At 46.0% G+C, this 12,508-nt stretch overlaps 1 protein-coding gene across 1 annotated transcript; it reads left to right on the plus strand.

Annotated features, from left to right (window-relative positions):
• The first annotated feature begins 10,448 nt into the window (after positions 1-10,448).
• On the plus strand, positions 10,449-11,909 carry LOC123415408 (NAC domain-containing protein 90-like). Its single transcript, XM_045106733.1, has 3 exons — positions 10,449-10,605; positions 10,716-11,026; positions 11,300-11,909. The coding sequence occupies exons 1-3, from the start codon at positions 10,449-10,451 to the stop codon at positions 11,636-11,638; spliced, it is 807 nt and encodes a 268-aa protein (XP_044962668.1). The 3' UTR covers positions 11,639-11,909.
• The last annotated feature ends 599 nt before the right edge of the window (positions 11,910-12,508 follow it).

The raw sequence follows: 12,508 nt of genomic DNA on the forward strand, positions 1-12,508 counted from the left end.
GCCTCCACAAAGGTCTCATCCTGGATGGACTCAAGGATGAGTTGTTGCTTCGCCATCTCGTTCGTTTTGGCGACCGCGAACTCCGCCTATGTGTCCTTTATGTTGAAGCATGGAGCCGGTGTCACTTTCTGCTCCAGTTGCTCCGCCTCGTCTTCCTTCAAATCCGCCACCTCCATCAGAATAGTCTGATTCTCCTCTTCCTCCTCCTCCTCCTTCGCCTGCTCCTCCTCCTCCTGCTCCAGCTGCTCCGCTTCGCCTTCCTTCAAATCCGCCACCTCCATCGGAGTCGTCTGCTTCTCCTCTTCCTACTCGTCCTCCTTCGCCTGCTCCTCCTCCTTCTGCTTGAGCGAGTCCGGAGGTAGCCCGATAGTGATGCGGGCGGCGCGTCTCGCCCGGATCTCCTACTAGATCTGGTACTAGCGCTCCAGCGTGAACATAGTACATGGTTATCTTCTGTCATCCATTGGCGAGCCGGAGAGCATGGAAAGAGCGACGGAGTGGGAGAGAGGAGGTGGATGTGTTCGGGCCGACGCCGAGAGGGAGGTGGTGGATGGACTAGGGTTGGAGGATGCCGGCTAGCTTACGGATTTGACCTCGGGCGACGACCCAGAGTGGCACCTGTGATGTTGGCTCCCCACCCCCACCACCGGAGGCACTACAAGGAATATGCTAATACACAACGCTATTTTTTCGTCGCTACATCGTCACGGTTTTTAATTTACGACGATCTCACGACGAAAAACCAAGCGTCGGAAACGGAGCGTCAGAAATGAACAACAGCGATGTTTTGATCAAAATCGTCGTAACTTTTACGGCGATTCCTGGATTGACGTAACCTTTACGACAATCCTAAATCGTCGTTGGCAATCAAACCCAGTCCTACGTGGCAAAATTACGACGAGATCAAAACATCATGGTTGAAATCAGCCCAACCCATTTCATTTGATCACATGGGCTGGTTTTAATTTTTTTTGGGCTTTTTCTTATTGGGCTTCTTTTTGGGCCTTATCATATTTACAGCCGCTTTTAGTATTCTTTTTCAAATTTCAGTTTGTGGCCTTTTACTTTCTATTGATTTTCTTTTTTGGCCATTTTATTTTTGTACTGGTCCCACATGTCATGCTGATCTCAAAATTAGTTCCACACGTCAGAAATTTCACATTTTGTCAAATAAATATCATAACTTGGTCCCCTTGTCAAGTTGCCTTTTCATAGATATTCAAACCACATTCAGAATAAATATTTCAAACTGGCTAGGGAGCAAATGAAATTCGTCAAAACCAACATTAAATTTGTCTATTGCAGTATTTACACTACATCACAACCCAGATATACCTAAGACTGCCTACTATTACAATACATATGCTACTCTTTGTTAATATGCTTCATAGCTTCACACTTGGCTTTGTACTTCACCTGTGCAAAAAATAAGAATAAGATATGAACTAACAATGCAGGTATTTAAATAACAGCATTTACAAAAGAAGTGTGAACTAACACTGCAGGTTGTCATATACAAGAATATGTAACTGTGAAACATGGAGTACAAGTATTCTTGGAAACATGAAAGAAGATGATTTATTATCCTGGAGATTAGACAAGAGTTGTTCTGAGCATTCTTACTCGAGCGAAGAGGATGACTAAAAGCATTCAATGGTTGAGAATATACCAACAACTTCAAACTCTCCTAACGAAAGATTCAAGTGCTGGAAACCTAGAAGCGAGACAGATTATACAGTTACCTGAGTGGAGTAAGGGACTGTTTCCAACATAGGAATTTCAAAGGAATCAGTCCATTTCCTGCATGAACATAAAATAAAGTTAGTGTTGATCAAAAGTAACAGAGTACGAGGTACCCGTGCTGCTCACTGGCATTTTAATCTTACACTCACTCGCATTTTAATCTTACACTCTATATGAAATGACATCTTTAATTACGACCTATTTGAACTGTAAATTGATCAAATACTAGTAGAGTACCCATGCTGCTGCGGACCTTAGATAAAGAAACTATGGATCAGCGAAACCTAATATAGAAAAATACATACAACAAACAATCAGTAAATGAGACAAAAAAAACTATACATCAGCAGTGCAAAAATGTACCACCTCAACCTGTGAATCGTCTTGAGAACAGGTAGATTCAGTCATACAGCAGCTACAGCAGCAAAAAATTCAGTCCTGGGAAGAACCTGGATATCTTACAGGAGGATTCAACATATATATCTTTTAGATTCAGACCTACAGCAGCTACAGCAGCAAAAAAATACTAGATGTGCTACAGCAGCAACAAAATCTATGTCACAAATTTAGTCCTACAGCAGCTATAGTTGGATTCAGTTCTGGATCTGATACATCAGTAAAAAAATCAGTCCTACAGGTACACGAGGATTCAGTGGGCATCCTGACGGGGCCCTTGACCTTGAGCTGCTTCTCCTTGGCGCCCTTCACCAGATCGGAGCACACTGCAAGCAAACGAAGCGGCCACGCAACACGAACGGCAAACAACACATCAGCTCGGTGACGTGCAGAACATCATAGGTTAGAGGGGGCATAATACTGAATTTAAAATGATTTTATTTCCAAAACGGAACAGCAGATTAGCGATATCTCACCTCCTTGGACATCTTCCGGAGCTCACCGACTAGTGCTTTGGTTGTTTTTTAAATACCACAGGCAATCTGTACTGGATTGGCACCGACAACTACAATCTGCAAAAAGTAATTAAACAAACTGAACATTATGTCCAGAACTAAATGAGAGCACTTATATGTTATACGATGTACCTTAACACCCTCGGCAGTCATCCCTTGAGCAAGGATGACAAAAGTGGTAGTTCCATCACCAGCCAAATCATTGGTCTTAGCAGCAGCTTGCCTGACGAATTTAGCCCCAATATTTTCAACAGGGTCCTAAAGCTCAACCTGATCCAGAAGCCAATCATGAGAAAAGCTCACAGTCAGGATCGAAGTGAAAAGAAACATTGTTCTACATCTCCTGACAAAACAGTACCTCTTTGCCACGGGACTATTAAAATTGTAGTACACTCTTAAGGAAACAGATTCGGTCCAAAATATCGTAGTGCAAATTAAAGCTACTACTGTTAGCTTATCGTCTTTGCTGAATAAAGTTTGTGTATGATGCACTTACTCCACAGTAAACGGAGGAACATCAAACAAGCCCCAAACTGAAACTACTTCCAAAAGAAATACCCATCTAATTCAGATTCCTTAAAGGGAGGAACACCAGAACATCAGTCGATTCAGAGACAGCTCAGCTTAGATCATATGTAGCACACTAATATATATCTAAAAAAAGAAAGCAACCACATTTTGTTTTCGTTCTAGATTCATTAGTACAACCAACTACACCACATAGCACGTAGCACTGTAGGAACCACAAGTCTAACCAAACTGAATATGAATAGAAGAGCATGGCAGGCAGCAGATAAATCTGAAACCACATATGTGCATGATAAAGTAAAAGACTGATGAAAAGGATAGCATGCATGATTAACTAAAACACAAGTCACTGCAGGTTGTTGCCCGACATGAGGTCCGGCGTTCGACTTTCTTGACGGAGAGCTGTTATTGTACCCATGGACATGGAATCCTCCTCGTTCTGCTAAATAACAAGGAGGTCTCATCGCGTCCCGGGAAGCAGCACATCACAGCGAGTGTGGGGGAGGAAGGTCCATGGCATCCTCCTCCGATGGCGACCTTGATCTGTTGGATTTGGGAGGGAGAGGAGAGGTGAGGAAGAACCTACTACAGAGAGAGGGGGAGGGAGGGGTGATGGTGGTCATACGAGATCAGGTGTCATCATGTATGGGCTCCTCCTGTGCTGCGTGCAAGGCCGACATGGCATTGGGCTTGTCCTCCATGGCGTCCTCCTTGACCACACGGGACAGGATGCAAACAAGCAAACAAACAAAAATGCACAAAATAATTAGATTTGATCCAAAGCAGAAGAAATCAAGGAGGACGAGCAAGGGATGATCCATAACAGATCGATTCTGGTCGCCATGGCCGGGATCCAAGCTTATCACAATAGAATAAGATTTTATCTTTCCAGAGTGAGTATTTCCATTTCCTAGCTATACAAGATTGTGCACTAGTTTTCTCCCATAACAGTAGGACAACATATATAGCTCAGCAAGATACTAAAGTTCAGACGATCCCCCACTTACTAAGCTGTAGGCTAGCATTGGTATCCCCTTAGATTGGATCAGTTCATCCCATTTTTATATTTTATTTTCAAGGTAATGTGTCCAGCACCATAGCAAAATTTACTAATACATTTGGCTAAGATAAATGTTAACAAATCTGCAGGCTCTAGCTAGGACAATAACAAATGAAGCATGTCATTGATAGTTGATGTACTGATACAAAAACTACCATCTTGGTCTATGCACAAAACAATTTCATTGACGAAACGAACATCTTCTAGATATATTCCCCATCCATCGAAGAGATATATATGAAAACACTGAATAATTAATATAGAAAAACTGGCACAAGGCATCACATACCATCAAATATGCCAAACAACCCAACAGTCTCTCCATCAACATCATCCACTCTTGTCTCGTAGAAATCCTCCATTGATGCCCTTTTCCCAGCTGCTTGCGAACCCATAACTGGACCTGCCTTTTTCACTACAATGGCAAGTGGGGGGAAAACAATTTTAAAACTTAACAGAAGATCCAAATTCACAGGCTCACGACACATATTATACCACAGCATTTCGTGTGAAACCAGATGCATCATACTTCCTTCTAAAAAAATGGCTACTTTCTGAACTTCCAATGTATGGAACAGAGTATTTTGAGGTAACAGTTTCACATATTTTGTCTTCACTTTCATCAATTTTTCTTCCAAAGTATACAAAAGCATGCATGAGTAAATTTGCAGAGTCTTGTATTAAGTACGAGTATCTCACATAGATATGGTTCTTATACATGCCATGGATTTCCATCTGCTCCTATGATTATTTAATGAATCTCTCACCATATCTCGCCTTAAATTACAGTTGATTCAAAACCGTGTGGACACAAAGATGGTGAATCAGGTACAGAGTCACGGTAATACTACAGTTAATACAAGGGCCGAATTAGATCGATATTTCACAACAGCTACGGATCTCTCCTCCTCTCCGTCTCACAGCGACACTACCAGCCACGCAAGCACCTAGAACAAATCAGCGAACCGAGAGAAGCAGCCACACCAAGCAAGCAGGGCGCGCGGGTAGGGGGAAAGGAAGGCTCACCTGATCCCGCCTCCGGTGGCCGGCGAGTCGTCGCCCCTGAACCCCATGAGGGAGCACCCCTCGTCGTCCTCGCGGCACGACCACCAGCGCACCCGTCCGGCGAGCAGGGACAGTGACAGGAGTAGCAGGAGCAGGGAGGCAGAGCGGAGGCGCGTGGCGGCGGCTAGCGATGGCCCCGACGACCTCTCATGCATGAGCGGGGAGAGATAGATCGGGATAGGGGGCGGGTGGGGTGGGGTGGGGAAGGAGAGAGGACGGTGAGGAGCGCCGCCACGAAGTACCACTGCATCGTCTCCTCCTGCCGCGTCGCCAGGCGGCCGCGTCAGCGAGCCCGGGCGGCTTGGAGAGGCTCGGGTGCTCCAGATCTGGGAGGAGGAGGAGAGGAGAGCATGCGGCGGCACCGAATCTGGGAGAAGATTGGGGTGGCGGCGCCGGATCGGAGGTTGGGGGAGCGGGTAGCTCTGGTGGAGGGGAGAGGACTGAATCGGGAGGAAGGTGCGATGGGGGGTGTGAGCTAGGGTTTGTGCTTCGGGTGGGGTATTTTTTTCTGTAGATAGATGGATGGATGGATGTGGGTTGGAGATATGGATCATACCTGGCCAAACGAGCCGGCCCGGCACGGCCCGCCATAATCATGCCAGGCACGGCACGGCTACGGGCCGTGCCGTGCCGGCCCGCGTGCCAGCCTCCCAGGCCCAAGGAAAGCATGCAAGCCTAATCGGGCCGGCCTGCGGCACGCTAGGCCCACGGCACGCTGGCTATTTTAATTTAAAAAAATAAAAAAAGGCAAAAAAAATCAGCCCCCTCCCTTTCCCGCTCCCGTCTGCCCTTTCCCGCCCTTCCCTCCCTTTTTCGCGCGCCCCTCCCACCCAGCCGCTCCCGCTGACCGTGCCCCCGCTCCCGCTGACTGCGCCCCCGCCAGCCACATGCCGAGATCTATTTTGGTCGTCTCGCTCTCTCCTAATCGTGTCGGGCCGTGCCGGAACGCGGGCTCGGGGTGGCAGCCCGGGCACGGCCCATGGCGTGCTCGTTCCTGCCCTGGGCACGATTAGGCCGTGTCGGACCCGGCCCGTGTCGTGCCTGGCTTGTAGGCAGTCGGGCCGGCCCGCGTGGCACGACCCGTTTGGCCAGGTTTGATATGGATGGATGGATGGACGCCATGTCATCGATGTGTGGGAAGATTTCTCATTGGTTCAAAAAATCAATGATTTAAAATAGTTTTGAATTACTAAAAATAGAGGAATTTTGTGAAGCATCTATCAAAAATATTTTGCCAAAGTGCACCACACTAATTTTCACTAGAGTTAGACCATATTTTGTGGATGAGGACCAATTTGTATGCATTTCCGATCTTTCTAGCTTTTTTTAATCATTTTCCGAGCTATGGAAGGAAGGGTTTTCATATATTTGAGGAATATATGATCCAAAGTATTTATGATAACTTTTCGAGAATTTTCGGAATGATAGAATAGTAGGTTGCTTCACAAACTATGATGAGGTGGGATAGAATGGACCCACAAGTGACATGTCAACATAGTTAGAACATGTTACGACATTTTTACGATCGTCATAAAAGTTATGACGATCTCATATTATGCGGTTACGACGTTTTGACTCACATCGTCGTAATTTATATGTAGATTTGATCCCCTCAAACGGTTTACGACGATCTCGGATGAAATCGTCATAGATTTATGACGAATTTATCAACGACATTTTAAAAAACATCACATATGAGCATATTTCTTGTAGTGAGGAGACGTCCGTCAAAACGCTGAATTTTCGGGTGATTTCACGTGGGACATCATCGGCAATCCGACGTGACGGACGCGGCCGGTGGCATCCGGACGCTCCTATATTCGCCTCATATTTAGATCAGATATGAGATGTGCCATTCAACCCAGCGTTCAAGATCCGTTTAAAAAGTCCGTCTGAATCACAAGTTCAGCCATTTGAGGCGAGGTTGGAACGCTTGGTTGTAGATGCTTTAACATCTTCCACGGCAAGTCATGTGCTACATGTACCAGCAGTTTAATGATGTGCTTTGCAATTCGGAGCGTGGACTCATTTGCTCCCATCTATAAACAGTTAAATCCAAAAAATAATTTAGAAAATAGGAATATGACTTTCGTCGTCGCACGCAAGATGATCGAGTGCGTTAGGTTTTGTGAAGGGCAAATTTTTGACATGTTTCTTCTTACCTCCTCCTTTTACATGTCTGACAAAAAGATAAAAACTAACCTGATTATTAATTAATAAGGTAAAGGGATCAGATCTATTATATACTATTATCTATCATGCAAAAAAGGAAAAGATAAAAGAAAGCATGTTAAAACTACTCTTCGTGAGGATGTAGCCTTCAATCGGCACTTGAGCATCCTATGGAGAAAAGCCCTTTATAGCCGGGAGTTGCTAAGCGTCGATCGGCAGATCTTTTAAAAGATCTGTCGCCTCGCGAGCCGTCGGATCTAACAGATTAAGTAGACGAGGATCACCTTCTATTATTGCAACACATATACTTCCTTCGTTTTTAAATATAAGTCCTTTTGGATATTCTACTATTGAACTATATATGAATGTATGTAGACATATTTTAAGGTATAGGTTCATTCATTTTGCTCCGTATTTAGTCTTCTATTAAAATGTCTACAAAGACTTATATTTAGGAACGGAGGGAGTAGTATTGTAGAAATTATGCAATACGGTTATGTTGCTGTTTTTTTGTAAACTGAGGTCATGTCGTAGATAATTTTTACAACAAATATTTTGTTACAAGTTGTTTTGAAACAGAAGTCTTGTACCAGCTAAATTTTCTTTTGCAATAGAAGTCGCGTCTAAATTTATTTATTTTGTTACAGTTTTTTTTTCAACAAAAACCTTGTTACAGAAACTAGTTGTAGCAGAGAACGAGCAGCTAGTAGCGAGCGCATCGACCGGAAGAAAGGCCGGTGCTCCCTTGCGACGGTGGCGCTACGATGGATGCAGTGCCTCGCGGTGAATGCAGCTGCTGGTGCTTCCCCGAGAGGCCGATGCAACCCGAGTTCGGGCGCACGACGATGACGAATGTTCATGATGGTGGCCGGTGGCTACAACGGCATCCACGTCGACATCCTGTCGTCAGCAAGCGTTGTTGCCAGTGTTGGAGTAGCGCGGCGAAGCATCTGCTTGAGAGGGAGTTCGAAAAAAGCACAAGTGACCATTCGCAAAAAAAAAAAGAGCACAAGTGACGACTACTTTTGAGGGGATCCAGATCCAGATCCCATATCACACCAGTTGTTGCGGTGGAGGAAATTGCAACAACCACTCAATTGCAAAGCTAGTCTAGGTAATTTGCTTCTAGCCATCTGATCAGAATTAGATCCAACAGCCACGAAGGCGGCAGATGCATGCGTGTTATTAATGGGGTATTCTAATCATTGCCTGAGCTCATCGACGGATTACTATTATTTCGGCTCCATCTTACTGATTAATATTTAAGTGTCCTTTTTTATGGTACATATTTAAGTGTCTTTGAAGTGATTATATACCGCATGATTTTGTTTCTAACATCATGGGATGTTGTAATATTAAAAAATCATTCTTCAACATGTACATTCTGCCATATCATATTATTCACCCAAATCATTTAGCAATTGTAAAAATTACACAAAATGACATGAATATATAATACGTGATTTTTTAATACATATATTGATTTTTTATAGAGTAACCACAATCATTTACAGAAACTATATTTTTGAGATTAGAAACAAGTGCACATATGAACTATCATTAGGCGGCGTTCACGTGATTATATATATACCAGATGATTTTTATTCTTAAAACAATGATTTCACAATAATAAGAAAAACACACTTCAAAATGTATATACACATGTATCTCACAAAAAATACACATGTATGCCATATTTGTTTTTGCACCCACATACATAGTTGGAAAGAGGAGATAAGAGGGACCATATTAAAATTTGCTTTAGATTATTCTCTTAACTCGTCTTAGAGCATCTACAATCATGGAGGGCAAATCTGTCCGCTCAAACGTCCGCATACGCGTACGGATGTATCCACAGACAATGATCGAGCACGCCACATATTTTGCTTGCACAACCGCGTGGCTCACATCAGAAAGCCCAAATTCATGCAATCCATGCAACACTATGTAGTTAAACTGGATCATAGCTCCTCGCCGGACAAAATGATCATAGTTCATACGACAAAGTTCTTAGAACATCAATAAAACTTAGATAAAATGGGTAAGGGAAGAGGAATTCATCATTTCGTTGCCAACTCCTTCCCCTTGTGGTCGTCGACAATGTTGTGCCCCTCTTCCATGTACATATCAGCATGTGACAGTGTGTCGTTTGCATCGAAGATGAAGCTGGAGCTGCCCATGACGTCAGAGTTGTCGGAGTGCGTTTGGCCCACGAGCCGTTGAAAGAGGGATAGGAGGACAGTCCTGACGTTTGAAGACGGTTTAAGACGGCCGAGCGGGTTATTTTGTTTTACCGGTCGATCCGTCCAAACCATTTAGAGCCGGTCTGAGATGTCCGGCTAGATGCTCTTGTACCTCCTTAAAATTTGCTCTGCTTAAAACAATCTCGGTCTGCATGCCCCCGAGGCTGCCCTACATCATGGTGAGTTTCTTCCTTCTCAACTTAAGAACTACTGGACCATGTTGAGTTTGGTTACTGCTAGCTGCAGGCCTACGTTCCACCTGAACCAATCACCCCACGGTAAAAGCATGCATACCCGTCAGGTCACTGTTGCCATGCCATGCCACGCCCACGCGTAGTCACGTCATATGGAAGAAGATGGCGACCGATGCAGGCGGCCTGGTTAGTTAAGTCCAAAACCGAATCAACATTCATCATTAACTAAGAGCCATAACTAAGAAAAGTGAGTTTTGAACACGTATGAGACTGACCGAGTCCTTCCTCCCCACAACACACACAGCAAGCCCTCCACTCTCTCTTCCTACGTTTTTCCACCACGATAGTAGACATTTCTCCGGGATCAAGCACCGCGCCGATCACCACGACACACACAACGCCTCCCTATATAACCACACGCGCCACGGACGTAGACCATACAGGCGTTCCCACCACTCCATTCGAGCTCCACGACCGAGGTCGTCAGCCGCGAGCTCCAAGGGAGATCAAGTCGACTCGACGTGCGTGCGCTATGGCCGAGCTGCCTCCCGGGTACCGCTTCTACCCCACGGAGGAGGAGCTGGTGCGCTTCTACCTCCGGCACATGCTCGACGGCAGCCGCCGCGACGACATCGAGCGCGTCATCCCCGTCGCCGACGTCTGTTCCCTCGACCCGTGGCAGCTCCCAGGCACGAACCAGGACATACATATACATGTGGAATAACGCATTGCCATTGCCGGCGAATTGCCAAGGGAGAGGTCCCATTGCTAACTGAGTTGTGTGTGTGCGTGCGTGCAGAGGTGCACCGGGGCGCGTGCGCCGGCCACGGGGAGCCGTGGTTCTACTTCTGCGCGCGGCAGGAGCGGGAGGCGCGGGGCGGGCGGCCGAGCCGCACGACGCCGTCAGGCTACTGGAAGGCAGCGGGCACACCGGGGCTGGTCTACTCCGCCGGCGGCCACCCCGTCGGGACCAAGAAGACCATGGTGTTCTACCGTGGCCGGGCGCCCGCCGGGGCCAAGACCAAGTGGAAGATGAATGAGTACAGGGCCTTCGACGATGACGGCACCCATGCCGATGCCGCTGCTCCGGCACCAAACACTACTTTGGAGGTAATTAAAAATATAAACGCGTTTTTGTTAGATGATACTCAGTACCAGTATATGATAATCACTAGTAGTAGTTGCCATTCTTTTCGCCGATTCGCCATATGCTGGATGTTCTTTCATATGCAGTGAAGAGCCAATGCTGATTGCGAAAGCCTATGGCTGATTGACTATGCATATACGCAGTCAACTATCACATGAGATGTGAAGAAATATGCAAATCAGTTAGTAGTTACAGCATTTTTTAACGTCTATGCATTTTTGTGTGTTTGTTTGTAGGTGCGGAGCGAGTTCAGCTTGTGCCGGCTGTACACGAGGTCAGGCAGCTTGAGGCAGTTCGATCGCCGGCCTTGCACCGCCGTCGCAGGCAGCGGCGCCGAGGACCCGGCGTCGTCGTCCGCCGCGGCTGCGTCGGCGAATGAGGTCTTTGAAATGGGAAGGGGTCAGAAGAGGAAAAGGCATGCAGCGAACGATCACGCGCCATCCAACGGCGACGCCTACCGCTCCGTGGTGCAGCAGCAGCAGCAGCAAGAGGTGGTGGGAGGCGCTGACGAGCAGCTCACCGCCGACGACATGACCGACTGGGCAGAGCTTTTGCACTGGATCGAATATAAGTGATGAAGCTCTTCCACACAAAGAAGAAGAAGAGAGGAAGCTCTTAAAAAGTTTATAATTCAGTAAAGAATCAATTGGGAAAATACACACTGATGCTTTAGGCGAGCTACTTTTTTGTTTACATTCTTCACATGAGCTACTAAATTCTTTTATTCTTACAAAAAATCGTCGTCACAACGTATGCCACGACGATGTCATTCAGTTGTACAGTAGTATTATTTTCCCTGTGGAACTTAAACGCAGTTCCTTTTCATCAAAGGAAAATTTTCAAGTCAACCACCTGTGTTCTCTTGGTGCGTGCAAAGATTCCTTTCCAGTGCATCGATGGTGACATCTCTTATTTAGGAGTATTACGTTGCGTGGCAGCGAGTAGGATCAAACGTAACGGGCTACTGTACACAACTAGCTAGGTTACTAGGCGTAGGTCCATCCTCATATTGACTATCCGTTGAACTTTGCTTGCTGACAGAACGCAGCACCGTTTTTGTTAGAATTAAATGGGCTTGGCCATTTATAAAATTCTGAAATCTTAAATTGAGTCCATAAATAAGATGGCAAGTGGAGGTGTGGTGGTGTTAAAGTTTAGTCCCATACCGTTAGTGGAGGAAGTGTTGGACCTCTTTATATAGTGAGTTCTCCTCAATACTCTAAGTGTGTGTTGAGAAGAGAAAAGAAAGAACCACACGCGCGCGCTCGCGCCCCTCGCGGGACGTACGTGCGACATGCGCGTGAATGGTCCGCCAAATTCCGGTCTCCGGTCCGATGCCTTGCGGGGGCGCGGCTATTACATCTTATCGGGGTCGGCCAAAGACACACCGAAAAACATCTAGGGTTTTGCCTCGTCTCACAACTTGCGCCGACGTCCAACGACGA

The sequence above is a fragment of the Hordeum vulgare genome, chromosome 1H, assembly GCF_904849725.1.
Source record: "Hordeum vulgare subsp. vulgare chromosome 1H, MorexV3_pseudomolecules_assembly, whole genome shotgun sequence".
In the NCBI taxonomy this organism is placed as follows: Eukaryota; Viridiplantae; Streptophyta; class Magnoliopsida; order Poales; family Poaceae; genus Hordeum; species Hordeum vulgare.

Bases quoted from the DNA above. Each gene is read 5' to 3' on its own strand.
- LOC123415408 (XM_045106733.1), top strand. From the start codon at position 10,449: ATGGCCGAGCTGCCTCCCGGGTACCGCTTCTACCCCACGGAGGAGGAG. The intron at 10,606-10,715 runs GCACGAACCAGG...GCGTGCGTGCAG, and splicing joins CGACCCGTGGCAGCTCCCAG to AGGTGCACCGGGGCGCGTGC. The intron at 11,027-11,299 runs GTAATTAAAAAT...GTTTGTTTGTAG, and splicing joins CACCAAACACTACTTTGGAG to GTGCGGAGCGAGTTCAGCTT.